This window comes from Scleropages formosus, chromosome 21, assembly GCF_900964775.1.
Source record: "Scleropages formosus chromosome 21, fSclFor1.1, whole genome shotgun sequence".
Lineage (NCBI taxonomy): Eukaryota > Metazoa > Chordata > Actinopteri > Osteoglossiformes > Osteoglossidae > Scleropages > Scleropages formosus.
This window is the reverse complement of record NC_041826.1, coordinates 9290665-9308510: the sequence shown is the minus strand read 5'-3', so window position 1 is coordinate 9308510 and position 17846 is coordinate 9290665. Positions and strand designations below refer to the sequence as shown.

Here is a 17846-nt window from a genome sequence, read left to right as displayed (position 1 = left end):
TGCGCCGGGCTGGAAAAGAACCAAACGAGTCGACACTGATCTCTGCTTTGTTTAAGTCTATTGTAGCCGTGAACTAAAGAAAAGAAAAAAAAAAACAGCCATTTACTTACACACACACACACACACACACACACACACACACACACACACACCTGTCGATCACCAGCAGTACTTAGACTGAGAGAAGCGCTCTTTTTCAGAGTACACATGGGGGATACATCTCAGAAATAAAGAAGATAAAAACTGTGCAGTGAAACAACTGAAACGAGTGTACGATGCGATGACACACACACACACACACACACACACACACACACACGATAAAATGAGAGGAACTAAACGTCATAACAGATGACATAATCTGGTAAGTAACTCCGTTTCCCCGCTTCGTAACTGCGCGTCTGAAGCGGCTTCTGGAGAGGTTTACTGAAATGGGGTAAATGGTACTATACTATAGCATATATACTAATTCGTTCGTAACAAACATAGTCGCGACTCCCCACTGCTATGGCAGGGCTCTCAAACGCAAAGTCTAAGGGAGTGGAACTGTGTTATGTCGTCGTGCCAGGCATGGCGGTCGAGCGCCGCGCACTCCTGTGTCCTGGTCGCGCTCGTCTGCGTCGCCGCTCTCTGCCTCGTCAGCCTCGTCAGAGAGGCGTTGAAGATCGACGGAGTCCGCGACAAATGCGTCCTGGTTACGGGCTGCGACAGCGGCTTCGGGAACCACGTGGCGCGGCAGCTGGACCGGCGGGGTTTCCAGGTAATAGCCACCTGTATGACCGAGAAAGGATGCTCGGACTTGGAAGCGGCCGCCTCCCCGAACCTGAGGACCGTCCTGCTCAACCTGACGGACGGCGCGAGCCTCGACCGCGTGGTGGAGCTCGTGCGGAGCGTGACGGGGGCTCGAGGTGAGAGACCCGCGGGAGGCATTGCGCTTCTCCTCTGTCAGCTGCTCGCTTTAGCCGTGAACAAGTCCGTTTTTGGAGAAAAAGCGCTTTTCAGAGTAAGCGCTTTTTACTTTCTCCTCTCCAAAGGTGCAGATTATTTAGATCTAATTTGAGAAGTGTTGCTCTTGCACTTTCCTATGGTCTGCATTTTAGGAGACAAACTTGAATAATGTCTGAGGTAAAACTAAGACCCCGAATGGATTTTTTTCTTCGGTAATGAAATAAAATAATGTTTTAAATAATTTAACATCAATTTTCTAATTGCTGTGAATGGAATAATTACTATAGAGGGTAACAGATGAGTTATTACCCTATGGCTATGGGTGCCACAGTGAGTAGCACTGCTGTCTCACAGCGGCTGGGTGGTGCGAGAGGACGTGGGCTCGATCCCCCAGTCTGTGTGGAGTTTGCGTGTTTTCTCTGTGTCTGCGTGGGTTTTATCTGAGTGCTCTGGTTTCCTCCCACAGTCCAAAGACATGCTGTTCAGCTTCACCCATAGTGTGTGAGTGACAAAGAGAGCGTGAGTGTTCCACTGATGTATGCATGAGTGACCCAGTGTAAGTAGTGTATCTAACAGTGTAAGTCACCACGGTGAATAAGGTGAATAAGGCTGATAACACTACATAGAGTTCATTGGAAGTCGCTTTGGAAAAAAGTGTCTGCTAAATAAATATGTGTAAATATTACAATTGCACTTGATCTCCATCTAAGATGTGTGCTTTCCCAGGCCTTTGGGGACTGGTGAATAATGCTGGAAGGTCCATTCCAATTGGACCCACAGAATGGATGCAAGTGGAGGACTTCAAGAAGGTTCTAGATGTGAACCTTATTGGGATGATTGACATTACTCTCAGGCTGCTCCCACTGGTGAAGAGGGCCCGAGGCAGGATTGTCAACGTGGCCAGTGTCATGGGCAGGGTGGCCCTCACTGGAGGAGGATACGCTCTGTCCAAGTGGGGTGTGGAGTCCTTCTCGGACAGTCTGAGGTTCTGCTATACTGTTCCATCCCCAGTTCACCTCACACATACCTCTCAAATACAATCATTTGTAAAACAGCACTGTTTTCTGAAGTAGAAGAATGAATTGTGTTTGCTGTGTTCTTTGCTGTGATCAGGAGGGACATGCGTGCCTTTGGTGTGAAAGTCAGCGTCATTGAACCAGGATTCTTCAAGACAGCCGTGACCAATGTGGACCTCATAGAGGCAGACCTGCTGAGGTTATGGAACCGGCTGCCTCAAGACATCAAGGACTCATATGGAGACAAGTATCTGGAGAACTGTGAGTGACACAGGCACGCAGAAGTTCTTGGCAAGTTACACTGCAAAATGTTCAGGCCTTTGCATCAACCAACCAGTGTCTACAACTGCTTGTCCCGAGTGGGGTCACGGCAAGCCGAAGCCTAGCCGGAAAGGCTAAGGGGGAGGGGTCACACCCTGGACGGTACATCAGTCCATCACAAGGCACCCCAAGCAGGGTTCAGACCCCAGCCCCGCCATACAGTGGGTACTGGCCAAGCCTGCTGCGCCCCCCTATCCTTTGTTTACCTGCAAAATCAATATAGTTAAAGTGGTTTCGCAAATACATGACCGTTATATCTGTTTACCATTCTGGTTTCAGTTCTTACACATACTTGCTCCATTTTAATATTTGAAGAAGATAAGGCTGAAATTATGGTCACTCATCAAAAATCTTCTCCCTTGCTATCCTAGATGTGAAAGCCCAGAGTTTTGCTATGAGCATCCTGTGCAGCAAGGACATTTCCAAAGTAACCTGGTGTATGGAGCACGCCCTGACATCACGATACCCCAGGACCCGTTATGGGGCAGGCTGGGATGCCAAGCTTGTCTGGCTCCCCTTGTCCTACTGTCCAACATTTATAACGGACTTTGTCATCTGTGCTCTGTTTCCAGTTCCCAAAGACACCCGAGTGGTGGGTCCAAGCCAGGTGGATGTGTCAAGCACATAAACAAAGGATTCTTGTACTGAGTAAAACAAATATGTCTAATCAAGTCCCAAACCCTTAGCAGGGACTAACATTTCTTGCCTAGTACAGCCTGTCCACTAGTAGAAATGATGAGATATGAAAAGTATACAACAAGTACTTCTGAAGGTCTGCATCTGGAAAGCAACCACAGCCCAAGAGCATATGATGTAAAATCTATGAAGACATCAACAGCCATCATCCTTCTTCTTGGAGGTGTGTTTTGTTTGTTGAGTCACTTCTATAAAGAACACTGAGCATGAGTTCACACTGAAAATGTCAGAGTGGAATTGGACTAGTATATTTAAATAGGCTGATCAAAGTTGCCCTAAAAACTGAAATAATTGCAGTAGGGATGTGGAATGCAGATCCTGATCGCTAAAGGATGTTTAATCTAATAATGAACTATAGATGGATATGTTTTTTTGACCCAATAAAAAGAGCATGTTTTAATTTCTAAAAAAATGGGTCCTTTCATTTTGGATCGGTACATACAATGTACTTTTATGACAATACATTGTTCATACATCTGTCTTAAGATTTTAAAGTACATGTATTATTTTGAAGATAACATTTATTTTATCTGAATTTCTCAGATTTGTAATCCCTTGGTGTTTATCTTATTTTCAAACTGTCCTGAATAAACAAGTAGTGTTTATCCAGAACTGGAAACTGTCATTACAGGGGAAGGAGGTGTGAATTCTTGCAGTTCTGAGCTATATTTTGTCATGCTGTTAACTGTATTACATCTTTAGCAGCTTGCCAGTTGTTTGGAGGTCATATGAATTCTTTACTGTGAGAAAGCCTTTGTAGCAGTATTCAGGTGTTTATAAAAAAACGCATTACTTTCCTACAGCTTGTATACTATGAAACATGGTGTCCCATTTATGGCACAAAGATTTGCGATAAGAGTTATGAAAACATCAGCTGACATCATCCTTTTTCTTGGAGGTGTATATTGTTTGCTGGGTCACAGCTGGAAAGAATACTGAGTTGACGCTGAAAATGTCCGGATGGAATTGGACTAGTATAAAATGCCAGTTCTGGGCTTCCTTGCAGACTCTCTCGTTTGCTCCCATAGTCCAAAGACATGTGTTTCAAGTGTATTGGTGACTAAATTTCCCTGATTCTTTGAATTCATGAGTGAATGCATGTAACTGCAATTGACTGATGCCATGTCCAGGGTGTACCCTGCCTTATATCCAGAATAGGCTCTGGACCACCACGACCCTACTTTGGGATAAGAGATTCTCCATAGTAAGTGAGAATTTTCTTTTGAAATGTCCAAAAACAAATTGAGTGCTAAAAAAAGTGAGTGCTGATTTTCAGCATTATCCTGTGATACATGTGGAAAATGTAGCATTATGGAGAAGACAAAATAACACAATTGCACAGTTCTATGTAAGTCATATAAATTATATGAGAGTAAACATTATTTGTCTCACTGACTTAAATGCATGAGCTTTTACTAAAAGTTTTAGTGGGTACAGAGTGAATATCTGTTGTGTCTTAAATACCACCCAAAAAACCTAGAACCTTTGTAATTTACAGACAGTGTACTGCTATTTTTTTACTTTATTTTTTTGAATGAGTACCAAACACACACTGACTTGTAAATTATGTTTGTTGCAGAGTATGAAGCTAAAAAGCAACTTTACATTCCTACAGATCACAGCAGGACCAGTTGCGGGAATATATAGTATAGGAATATATGATAGAATATAGGAATATATATTATATGTAGTAGAGGAATTGGGTGCGAACTAAGTTTAAATAGGTAAACAGCATTTTAGCGTGTTTCGTGGTGTGTTTTAGTAGCTCCGACGTTATTATAATTAAGAACAGTTCTGTATTTCAAACATTAATGCGAGTGAGGAGGACACGCTCCTCACCATAGAAACCTGACGTCACCGAACGACCGCTAAGATTGTCCCGGCGAGGCTTCTGTACGACGGTTGCTATTGGCAACAGTTGAAACTTTGTATGCCAGCCGTGGACGCTGCGAGCGGGGCGTCACTATCAACATAACAGCGAACAATGGTGGTTGGGGCCGTTCTTCTGTAGTCGGAGATTAACGCGCACCTCAGAATGACATCGCCGCACAGAAACCCGAAGGACCTCAAGAAGATGATCAAGGACACGAAGCAGGTGAGGCGCGCGGCGTTCTCAGCCCCAGCGGCCGCTGCTCCGCGTGCCCCACGCCCTTCCGCCCCCTGGTCTTCACTTAAAAGGAGGCTGGACGTATGGCGGTCGTGGATTCGACGCGACACGTTGTGGTGACTGAATGAATAAGTGTAGCGGTTGTCTTCCAAGCCGCCTTTTGCAGCTGTTTGCAGAATGAATGTCATAACGGAACGTGATCAATATTATCGCGGAGCCGCGGGACTGGCCAGGCTCTAGTATGTCACAACACGTTACACTAGTGTTTAGGCGTGCGTGGAAACTTAACGTTTTATCGATATCTGCACTTCCTTAGGACATGGATGACGTCCACGTCGCACTGGAGAAGCTCCGAAGTCTGTCCGAGGAGGACAAGTCGGAGACGGCGGCGCTGCGCTCCAGGATCGACGAGCAGTCGAGTCTCATCTGTATCCTGAAGCGCAGGGCGGACGAGATGCTGCAGCGCTGCCAGGCTCTGGAGCGCATCAACTGCGAGCTGGAGGAGCTGCAGCAGGAGGTGCAGAAGGAGCTGGAGGACGAGAGGAAGCGCTCCTCGCAGCTGGAGCAGAGGTTCGCCGACCTGGCGGCTAACCACCAGATGCTGATCGACTTCAAGGAGGAGTACAAGAGACAGAATGCGCAGCTGACCCAGGAGAACCAGCGGCTGCGGCAGGAGAACGAGAGCCTGTTCTGCGAGGAGCTGCAGGAGAAGGAAGCCGTCGTTCTGAAACTGACCCAGGAGCTGAAGGAACTCGCAGAGCAGCACAAGCATCTGGAGGAGGAGTACCAGTAAGCACAAATATCTCCACGGGGTGTGGGGGTCATAGTTTTCACCCTGCTGGTAACACTCTTAACCTGATCGTTGCTGCCGCAGGGAAAAAACATCTGGATTTCAAGTCAAGCTCAAAGAACTCATGAGTCTCCATCAAACGAAAGAAGCTTCTCTACAAGATGAACTGCAAAGCACTCAAAAACAGCTGAAGGATGCAGTGGACATGTACACTGGTGAGTTTTCACATGGATTTTACATTTCACATTTTAACGAACCTCATAAAGCCCCAAATACTGTTGTCCATAGTTTTCATTGCTGCATTGTGGTAAAACCCGCATCCCACCTCACTATACATTCTTTCATGACTTTCGCAGAACTGGACCTACAGCTTAGGCAATCACGGGGAAGGGAGATAATGAAAGAGACACAGCTGCAAGAGAAGCTGGATGCTTTAACAAAAGAGAAGAATCAACTGCAGGACCTATCAGCTCTCAAAGAAAAAACAGTAGAGGTATTTTTCATATGGTGTACTAAATGTAAAAATATGTATACTTTGATTTCCTGTGTAGATGCAAAGAAAGCTGCAGTCAATGGATACTGGTCAATTTGAAGATATTTTACAGGATAAAGAGGAAGAAATAAAGAAGCTGGAAAGACTGAGACAAGAGGAAGAAGAGGCAAGAGTAGCTGCAGAGCAGAGGTAAAATGGCAATAGCACATAATTGTACTGAGAGCTTAAAGTAATTACTTTCATATGACCAATTTTTTCTTTTTTCAAGGTTTGAAAAAGAAGCAAAGGCTGTGAATGCAGATTTGAGAGTGAAAGACCTCCGACAAGCACTTGAACAGTCTGAACAAAAATATGATGAGCTCAAGAAGGTGTGTTGACGTAGCAGAGAGCATAGTGCTTTTGGTTGAAAGCTATATGAAGTCCAATATTACTACTACTTTGCCACATTTTAAAAAGGTCAACCATTTGATAACAAAATGCTCAACAGTGTCCAATTGTTCTTTTTTTAGGATTTTGAGGCCTATAAAAAACACTGCACCGATCTCCTTGCAAAGGAAAAAGAATTAAATGCCAAACTACGCCATATAATTTAGCTAATGGTAGCTTTCTGTTGAATGTGTTAGATATACATATGCTATTAATGCCTAAATAAAATTTGATGTAACCTGAGCCTATGTTCCCCTCCAGAAAAACATAAGTGAATACAGAAATTTTCAGTACTGAAACTAAGTTTTTACATTGTGATCAACAAACAAAGGTAGAACACAGGACAACAATTTAATGACAAAAACAAGACAGTATGACAAGACAGTTTAATTGTTTCATCTTCCCCCTTGAAATGGAAACATTAAATAAAACCAGGATGACAGGACATCACACGTTTGAGTTTTGCAGTTTACAGACCAAGTGCTCCTTCCTCATAACTATTCCAACCTTCCACATAAGCCAATTATGAATGTTCTTCTGCCAGTTTCTCAGCCTTCTGGACCACTTCTTCAATGGGCCCAACCATGTAGAAAGCTTGTTCAGGCAGGGCATCATATTCACCTGGAAAAGGCAGGCAGTCATTCATTCACCTTAAGCAAAATCACAGAAATATGAGTAGTCTGCACCACCTAAACTTAAAACAGGCTGACATATACCCAACAAACATGACTCACCTCCAAGAATGCTTTTGAATCCTTTGATGGTATCCTTAAGGGGCACAAGTTTGCCAAGGTGACCAGTGAAAACTTCAGCTACCTGGAAGGGCTGAGAGAGAAAACGCTGGATCTTGCGGGCCCGGGCCACAGTCAGCTTATCTTCCTCAGACAACTCATCCATACCCAAGATAGCAATGATATCCTGTAGGGACTTGTAGTCCTGAAAGAGATTTAAAGCAACAAAAAAAAAAAAAAAAAAAAAAAAAAAAATGTGGAGTGACCAACGAGAGGCAAATACAAAAATCTGCACCATTAACTTACTCTGGGTCACAAACAGCACAGAATTATGGTAAAGATGTCTCACATACCTGGAGGATCTTCTGCACACCACGTGCAACATCATAGTGCTCAGCTCCAACAATGTTGGGGTCCATGATACGAGAAGTGGAGTCAAGAGGATCCACAGCAGGGTAGATGCCCAGTTCAGCAATAGCACGAGACAATACCGTTGTGGCATCCAAGTGGGCGAAGGTGGTGGCCGGAGCAGGATCAGTTAAGTCATCAGCAGGCACATAGATGGCCTTGAGTAGAGGACATGCATCAATTTAATATGGTTAATTAGAACTGTAATGCACTTTAAAAAAAAAAAAAAAAAAACCCTCAGCGTCACTTACCTGTACTGAAGTGATGGAACCTTTTTTGGTGGTGGTAATTCTTTCCTGCATGGTACCCATGTCAGTGGCCAAGGTGGGCTGGTAACCCACAGCAGAGGGAATACGACCTAACAGGGCAGATACCTGAGTGGTGGAGAGGGAACACAGCAAAATCAATTTACCTTTTGCATATTATTTAACAGGTACAAATGAAACTGAGCAATCCAGCTGGCACTCCTAGATGTCAAATGGGGGTTTACACACCTAAGTAAGTACAATTCACATGCTAGTGCTGCTGAAAAGCACGTATACATGCTGTCCTGAACATTCAAACGACTGGCCAAAGTAACAGACTTATGACAACAGATTAGTGAATTCAGACTGGTGCTTAAAACTGAGAGAATATCATAAACTGCGGTACCAAACCATGCGTTAGCAGAAAATTTAGGTTAAATTAGTGGAACACTATAAACATGACAGCTGTAGGCTTATACAATTGCCACAGAACTCTACACCAACCTCTGATCCAGCCTGGGTGAATCTGAAGATATTATCGATGAAAAGCAGCACATCCTGCCCCTCCTGGTCACGGAAATACTCAGCAACTGTGAGGCCAGTCAGGGCAACTCGGGCACGGGCACCTGGGGGCTCATTCATCTGCCCATACACCAGAGCTACCTATATAGTGCAAATATATCAGAATCCCAAGTACAATTACACAAATGCTTCAAACAGGAACGATGTGCAGCTGGACCTCACCTTGGAAGTACTGTCCTTCAGGTTGATGACACCGGACTCGATCATTTCATGGTACAAGTCATTTCCCTCACGGGTGCGCTCCCCCACTCCAGCAAACACGGAGTAACCACCATGAGCCTTGGCCACATTGTTGATTAGCTCCATGATCAGCACTGTTTTGCCCACACCAGCTCCACCAAAGAGACCTAAAACAAACAAACTTACTAGCTGAAACGGCCACACAATGAGAATCTTCTCAGACTATATCTTAGTACGATCTTATAACTATAGTTCTGCTCCTCACCGAAAGATTTCACATACCAATTTTGCCACCCTTGGCATAGGGAGCAAGCAGGTCTACCACCTTGATGCCAGTGACCAGAATTTCTTGCTCCACACTCATGTCTGTGAATTCAGGAGCTTCAGCATGGATGGGAGCCGTTCTGCAAAATGAATATCCCGTGTAATACATGTCAGCGTGACCTGAAAATCATCATACTACTTCATTATTTACTGCTATACATCACCTACTGAACAGAAAGTTACAACCAGCCATTTACACACAGTGAAATACAAAGAGTACTGTGCTTGATACTATTGAAATTTAAATGTCCCATTTAACAGGATAGTAAATTTTTCAAAGACAATAAATCCCTAAATGTTTTGCTGAACTATTTTATGAGAAATAGGCCGTATGTATCCACCAAAATCCAACATAATATTCCAACACATGCTCTATTTGCATAAAAAGAATTGTATCCATGATTTCATTGTTCCAGAAAAAGTTACGACTACAATACTGCATTTAAAACTCAAGTCTTACTAATCCATGAAACAAAGCCTATAACCAAGGTGATTTGAAAAAACACCAAACTAAAGCGTCATATTTAAACTGTACTTATTTCTTTGCACTCACTGTTTGGTGGTGATGGGACCCCTCTCATCAATTGGCTCCCCAATGACATTCATGATCCTGCCCAGGGTTTCTGGACCCACAGGGATTCTGATGGGAGCCCCGGTGTCAATAACCTTTTGCCCACGGACAAGACCCTCAGTTCCATCCATGGCAATAGTGCGCACTGTGTTCTCCCCTAAAGCAAAGCACACATGTAAAATTCTTCTGCAGCACCTCTGGGGAGATGAACAAGAAATATACAGTAGCATGGAATTAAGAAAATGGTGACATGTGTAAACAATTACCCAAATGCTGCGCAACCTCAAGCACCAGCCTGGTCTCACGGCCAGCGACTTCCAGCGCATTGAGGATTGGGGGCAGGCCCTCGTCAAACTGGACATCGACAACGGCACCGATGACAGCTACGATACGGCCGTTGGCGGCAGCAGGCTTGGCCGACGGCGCCGGGGCAGCGGCATAGTTCCTGCCTGTGACAGTGAAGCACCAGGGGCATTGAGGTGAAACACTTCATATTTACAATGAATGAGATCTGCTGCGTACCACTCCTGCAACACTACAAATTTAGCTTCACCTCTCACGTCATGTAGGACAGCTGGTAGCGTAGCGGTTAGAGCTACTGCTACGGACCCAAAAAGTCGCAGGTTCGATTAATCCCCACCTCTGGCTGTAGTACCGTTGAGCAAGGTACTTACCCTAAATTGCTCTGGTAAAATTACCCAGCTGTATAAATGACTGTAAGCATAACAACTGTGACCTTAACACTGTAAGTCACTTTGGAGAAAAACATCAGCTAACGAATCATGTCATGTACTTTCAGCAAGTGCAGTTTTCTTAGCTTTGCTCTATTCATTTGAAGCAAAGACCTGCTGAGTAGACGAAGCCAATATGCATGAAATGGATAATTGCTGCCCGTTAGGACGTGAAGCGAAGTGACAGATTTTACTTTTTGCTGCAGGGCAGCGGGGGGCCGCCAGGCAGGAGGAGGCAGGCAATGAATGAATCAATGTCAAGTGGAGGAGATCCAGTCTCACACACACAGACAGACACAGCAACCTGCCCTGGCAGACGAAAGTAAGAGTCTTACCACCTCCTGCCACACGCAGAAGCGCACAGAGAGAAATCCTGACACACACAAAAAGAGTTCAGAGAGCGCACACTATTAAATATAACTGGTGAAAACTGACGAAGCGCAGCTCGGGGCCTGCTGCGCTCCGCTGCTAGGAGAGCTAGCCTAACCCGCCGCGGGGACGTGACGAAAGCAAGGTCATCCGTCGTTTTTCACAAGTTAATACATTAAAACACTAATCGAATTCAAGACATTCGAAATTAACCTGAGAAACCTCAATTAATCAAGTTTAATTTACAAAGAAGCAAAAACTAGCCGTGAACGTGCGGCTGCCCGCTGAAAGAGGCTCAGCCGGCGTGCCGCACTCAGTCAGCGCTCCCATTTTAGTGAGCTAGCGAACTAGCCGCCTAGAAAACAATAATACTGGCATTTTTACTTCTTTTTAAACCACCGGACAACTTACGCGAATACAGGGCCGCTGGGGCCCCACTGAAGATTTTCAGTGGGTTCCCAACAGGCTTCAGAGCCTGCAAAGCCCCGGTACAGCAGCGTCCCACAGCACCCAACATGGTCAAAATGGCTGAAGGTGGAAAGGGACGGAGGAGCCTGTTCGTTTATTCCTTTGCCCAACGTCGGATGTGCGCCTGCGCGGCAACGTCGCACGTTACCTTACTGAGCATGTGCGACGATGAGCACGCGCTGCCGTGCTGCGTAATCTGTCGTTGTCGCAGTACAGAGTTCAGTATTGCTGTTAATTTAGCACAAAGAAGGTGTTTACAAAAGTGCATTTTTTTATCTACATAACTGAGGAGTCTCGTCGCAACTTTTGCCATTCAAGGAATAATTCCTATGAGTTTGATGCTGTGTACCTCCAGTACAGCAGGGGCATCCACATAATCAGTGTGCCATGCACGACGTTTTTGTCATTCTGAGGAGAAGACGACTAACGGTTATAGATAATTAACTCTTTAAACTAGTAATTTTTTTTTTTTGCTCAGATTAAAAATGAAAAAAGAAACGTCGACAGCTGGTCTGGTTAACGTTCTGGGCAACTTTCTGGCAGAAAATAATGAAACGTAGAAGAGTGTGTGTGGGCCACAAGGGGGTGACGCATCTCCTACAAACACACCACACACGTCTTGTACGGTAACTGCAACATTAGCCACATGGATAGGATTTAATGGACATTCCTCACCTAGTAGCTCATAACACCTGGTGGCTGCGAGTGAAAAACGACAAGATGGGATTTTAATCAACAATAACAACCTGGACCTTGTATCCTGTCGCTAAATTAGTTCGTCATTCCGCCAACAAGCGACTTCCTTTCTTTGCTCAGGTCCGATTTAGTTAGTCTCGCCGAAGTAAAGAACTACACGTTTCCCCTTTACATAGTAAACAGTCTTCCTGTAAGAACTTTACTGAACTGTCAACAACTTGGTGATTCATTAATAAATCAGTGGTTGACATACAATAGACTCCATTGTGAAGAAGGCCCAGCAGAGGTTGTACTTCCTTCGCCAGCTGAGGAAGTTCAACCTGCCACAGGAGCTACTGATGCAATTCTACTCTGCAGTCATCGAGTCTGTCCTCTGCACTTCTATAACTGTCTGGTTCGGCTCAGCTACGAAATCAGACATCAGAAGATTACAGCAGATAGTTCGGACTGCTGGAAGAATCATCGGCACATCCCCCCCCCCAGCTCTCCAAAAACTGTACTCGTCCAGAGTCAGTAAAAGGGCTAGCAAAATCATTGTAGACTCCTCACATCCAGGCCACTTCCTCTTCGAACCTTTGCCATCTGGCCGGCGCTACAGAGCACTGAGCACCAGGACAGCCAGGCACAAGAAAAGTTTCTTTCCTCAGGCCATCTACTTCATGAACAGCTAAATCCTCCCTAGAGAGAAAACCAGTGCAATACACAACGCTATTTATATTTATAATTATATCTATTTATCACATCATACCTCTTACTCATACTCCCTTGCATTTGTATAGAACATACCTGTACATACATACAATGTCTAGTGACTATTTTTGTATATTGGGTACTTTATATTTTTATGTTTTTTATCCTTCATTCACATATTCTGTCTTCTCATCTGTCTTGTCACTGTCATTCTGTCTGTGCTGTGGAAGTTTCTGTCACCAAGTCAAATTCCTTGCATGTGTGAACATACTTGGCAATAAAGCTCATTCTGATTCTGATTCTGATTCTGATACAGCCCTATTCAGGCAGGTATACATGAAATACAGGGCATCAGATGAGATAGATAGATCATTGTGTGTTCAGCTCAATTTCTTCTACAAGAACAACACAAAAGTTTATTTTTCCATATAAGGAATAAAAACTTGGTTCTTTTACTCAGCTGGATTTTAATACGGTCACTGTATCTTTATCATAATGCTGCCTTATTCACTGCCAGAGAGCCCTGATGTCTATAGGTGGAGAAATTCAAATGAATTAAGAACATAAATTCTCACGTACACTAAAGTCACAAACAAAAATTTTGCACATTATACTCTGTAAATGTCACATACTGTTCATAAGCAGTGTACTTATTCATTTAACAGACACTTTCCTCTGTGGGAACTTACAATGTTAAGTGTCTTAATATTATGTACCCATGGAAATACCAGAGTAATTTTTACTGGAGCAGTTGTGCTCGAGGCTACGACAGGAGCTAGGACTCAAACCTGCAATGTTTAGAGCTGAAGAGAACAGCTATGCTACTAACTGCCTCTATGAATCGTGTTTTTTTAGAAAATAATCATGTACTGCTTAACTAGGAAAACTGGCAAAAAGAATTACCCCAGACACTCATTTCATTCCTGTGCCAAAAATGTTTATGGTTTCCTTTTCCAAAGGAAGACATTTTGAGCCATTTTTATGTAGATTTTTCCAGGGTGCCAAAACAGTCACCTGGGATGGTGAGGCCGTCAATCAGCATAACATGGAGGTACTTGGCTGTAAAAGAAGCCGAAATATTCACAGCAGTGCAATCATCATCTTGGGAGTCTGGTTCTCTTTTACTATGGTGCACACCTGTGTGGATGCAAGCTATACTTAGCACCATGTGGGTGTGTTCATTGGCTTTGGCCTTGGCCTGAACCTGCCCTGCACTTGGAGCTCAAGGTGAGACTTCAACTTCTTTTCACTCAAATTCTGTGCATTTTTCTATTTCTGAAATACAAGGTTTTCAGTTTTGTCAGAAATAGATAAATTCTGGCTACTGGGTCATGATTAGGTTTTTTTCTCTTTTCGAAGTTATGAGGTAACTGAGGTTCTCTGTACATTGCATTAGACACTTAAACATAATCAATATAATCTGCTCAAAAGTATCATTTCCAGTGTATTCATTCATTATCCTCAATAATATTGTAATGAGAACATTTAAAACTAGTATGTTTGGAGCTCATTAATGAAACAACACATGTATCTGTGTATGGCGTCTGTTTGGCGGCAGCGTGGTAATGTTTTCAATGGAAAATTACTACTCAGTTGATGATGATAAAGCCCAAATGTTTATCAGTGTTTTTTACGAGCAGTTTTACGTTGTCAGTGTTCATCAGTGCAGTACAACAGCTTCTGCTGAGAATGTGATAATATACAGTTTCTACTGATGAATAAGGATAAGAAATAGATGTGCTGGAAATTCCTTTACTGCCACCTACTGATGCAGTGAGATCCTTTGGGTGAGGACATGGACCTTCTTTTCGAAGGTTGGGTTTGCAGTCATGTAGAAACATGTTTTTTGGTGGGGATTGCTGATATGTAGAAGGTCATCTTTGAGGGTCATTTTGATTATGTACCAGATTACAATTATAATTCTTGACCATGAGAATAAGAACCTAAACATGTTAAGAGAAAACAAAGTTTGTTTGATTAATGTGAGGGGGTGCGGTGGTGCAGCGGGTTTTGCTGGTTGCTGCTCTCTGGTGGGTCTGGGGTTCGAGTCCTACTTGGGGAGCCTTGCGGTGGACTGGCATCCTGTCCTGGATGTGTCCCCTCCCCCTCCAGTCCTACGCCCTGCGTTGCCTGCTCATCGCGACCCCCTACGGGACAAGTGGCTTCAGCCTATGTGTGTGTTTGATAAATAGGCTGGAAGATTTTATATGTCCCAACTTTTTTATTAACTGGATGCTGTAGCCTGTTAAGTCTTAACACTTGTAACAAAGTTAGAGAAAGAACATGCTTGAAGTGGACATTCTTCATGTTAACTTGTTAACTTGCTAATGGATTAAATTTATGCTTGTTCATGTTATTTTGTACTTAAAACGTCAAAAATATTGCAGTAAGATATCTGCATTTATGTTTTTGCAATAGACAGATGCTTTGGAAATGTATACCCAGGTGGGTGCTCCATTTACTGCAGTACACAGCTATTGCAGTGAAGGATGAGGTGATTTACTGCATCATAAACTGTCTGCTTGTTAAACAAGGGAAAGAGGAGACAAGTCTGCGAAAAGGATTACCACAAACTCTTAATTTTGCTCACAGAGACACCTTTCTGAATTAATTAAAAAGGAGTAAATAAACTTATTTGAAGTAACTTTACACATTAAATTACTCTTAATCGGGTACAGTATTCTTGTGTGGATTATCCTGGAATCTGAATAAAATTTCCTATGTCTGTGGAAATGACCTTTCAGTATTTATTTCCATTCCAGAAATATTTACAGAACATTTACAGACCACACTTTACCATTTTAGCAAAATGTACCTTTATCAGGCATATATTTGGGGACTGTAAGAAGTTCCAACCCTTTTGAAGGGATGTCAGCCCACGTATGAGAAACATGTGCAGCTAGTTTTTTTTTCTTTTAACCCTATATAATTAACTGGGGCTGAACTGGACAAGAATAAAGTTTCTCTGTCTATGAAAAACTGCATATAATACTGAAACTACCATATCATGGTAGCCTTCAGTTGTTCTATGCCAATAGCAAAATATGTCAGCTAATTTACAGAAATACTTAATTAACCGTTAGCTAATTTAGTACAATTAAAATAATATTGGAAGTAATAGGATACATCAGCTCAGGCTGACCGTTTCAAATCCTTACATAACCTACACATCATGCAGTTTTAACAGGAATAGATTGGATAAATTATTATTGCTTCTGTTTCTAAATTAATCATAAATTAATTTGCCTTCAGTGGCAACAGACTGACAGTGAAAGCTCAATGAGCTGTTTGCTAACAGTGGAGAGCGGGATCTCTACTCCAGGGCCGAAGTCCGCCTACAGAGCCATAAATGAAATTAAGTTTGTGAGGAAACATTCTCCCTGCATCCTTGTTCAGTTTTTTCAAGCATTGTGGAATTACCGTGCATTTCAGCAGTCTATAAAATGGGGTTTTTAGTCCCTTCCTTTCACTCTTGGCCATGAACAAGTGAAGTCTACCGAGCCATAATTCAAAGGAGGCATTCTTGCATGACAGGTCAGTCCTCGACGGCTGTCTGCCTTTAGGCTTCGAGACTGTCTATCTCTAGACCCATCACCTCACACGTAGCTGGCATAGGGTCATCCCTGATTCCCCAGCCAGTCAGCACATGAATCATCTCCATCCAGCCTATGCCTTCATACTAGTCAGGTCACAACCTGGACTGAAGCCCATCGGCAACTCATTCCCTTAATGCCATCATTCAAAGGTTTCTCAGCCTATAATGAAAAAATGGAGATACATGAAAATGCATTTCACTGAAAAGCAATGAGTAAATATTTATATTTTCAACAAAGCTTATCCAGGTGTTTGAAGCATCAGCCTCAATATCCAATGTTCATTAACAAGCTGTGTGGTGTATATCCAGTATATCATGGAAAATGCCTCTTTTGTTCTTCATGGAAGTGACAGCTCTGAATTTTAGAACTTACTCTAGGTCTCAGCTTGGCTTATGCATGTGAATCCCGATCACCCAGCGCTTTGCGTGGAGATGGATCCATCGCTACACCTTCGGCCCTGCTCAGAGCTGTAGCCTGTTCCAACGAGCTATGCAGCCAGTGGCAATTATACATATTTTTGCAGCTCATTTCCCAGACATACTCAGCTGGGCTCGGGTGACAGAAGGAGTTGTAACAGGATCAGAAGTCACATTCATCAAACACTGGAGAACAAGAGCTGACATGACCCCAAAAGCTGCAGGGTCCATCAAGGGTTTTATCACAAATGCAGGTCTTTCTCCTCTTTTTGCAGTTATTATAACACAGGCATTAAAACTCAGCCATATGGAATGTTTCTCACAAATACTATTTTGTACCATTCAAGTCTAAACAAGAAAAAGAGGAGACATAATGCTAGTTTCACTGTTACTGGATACTTAACAATTTTGCACTTTGTGTTGCCTGTTTTGAACACTAACATATTTCACATTGGTAAGTTTATGCATGTACAGTATATGTATACTGTATGCATAAATTTAATATTAGTCAATAGTACAAGATTGCTTTGGGAGGCACAATGCACAGTTTGAGTCTATACTTTCATATTTACTTTTATTCAGACACTCCTCTCCAAAGCAATGTACAATTCTGGACATACAAAAATGAATTCAACAGCACAAGAGAAGGATTATTTAGAAATGTGATTGTCAAAGCACAATTTGTGTTTCCTATGCCATCATTTTGATGGTACCATTTTTTTCATGAAGCTGCTTGTAGAAGAGGCATTCAAATAAGAGAAATGTATATCATAGCTGTATATCTTGTTGGACTAGTTTGCAAAGCTGCACAGTGCCGCCTGTTCATTTTCCTTTCCCCATTAGTATAAGGCAAATTTATGAAAAGCTTGAAAAACACTGCTTTTGCTAATTTAAGACGCTAGACTGACATTGCTCTTTCCTGTTCTATGACAGTTCTAATGATATTCCATAGCATGTTAGAGGATTCCCTAATTTTTTCTTTTGTTAAAGTGTGAAGGGAAGATCTTTGGGTATAAGGGCAATGCAAAGGTCTGGAGGAATC

The 17846-nt window shown here is 43.0% G+C and overlaps 3 protein-coding genes across 3 annotated transcripts; 2 read left to right on the top strand and 1 right to left on the bottom strand.

Moving 5' to 3' along the window:
• Positions 1–553: 553 nt before the first annotated feature.
• LOC108920249 (retinol dehydrogenase 7-like) lies at positions 554–3115 on the top strand. Its single transcript, XM_018728866.2, has 4 exons — positions 554–908; positions 1675–1933; positions 2062–2225; positions 2657–3115. Exons 1-4 carry the CDS (start codon positions 554–556, stop codon positions 2911–2913), a joined length of 1035 nt encoding a protein of 344 aa, XP_018584382.1. The 3' UTR covers positions 2914–3115.
• A 1782-nt stretch (positions 3116–4897) lies between these two features.
• Positions 4898–7079, top strand: zgc:172182 (coiled-coil domain-containing protein 89). The gene is made up of 7 exons (XM_018728806.1): positions 4898–5076; positions 5405–5877; positions 5963–6093; positions 6235–6371; positions 6484–6560; positions 6640–6739; positions 6881–7079. Exons 1-7 carry the CDS (start codon positions 5017–5019, stop codon positions 6962–6964), a joined length of 1062 nt encoding a protein of 353 aa, XP_018584322.1. The 5' UTR covers positions 4898–5016; the 3' UTR covers positions 6965–7079.
• Positions 7080–7169: 90 nt separating this feature from the next.
• Positions 7170–11499, bottom strand: LOC108920208 (ATP synthase subunit beta, mitochondrial). The gene is made up of 10 exons (XM_018728805.2): positions 11350–11499; positions 10105–10287; positions 9821–9995; positions 9226–9347; positions 8926–9110; positions 8686–8844; positions 8188–8310; positions 7882–8094; positions 7532–7733; positions 7170–7418 (listed from the first exon to the last, which is right to left on the bottom strand). The coding sequence occupies exons 1-10, from the start codon at positions 11453–11455 to the stop codon at positions 7321–7323; spliced, it is 1566 nt and encodes a 521-aa protein (XP_018584321.1). The 5' UTR covers positions 11456–11499; the 3' UTR covers positions 7170–7320.
• Between the last annotated feature and the right edge of the window lie 6347 nt (positions 11500–17846).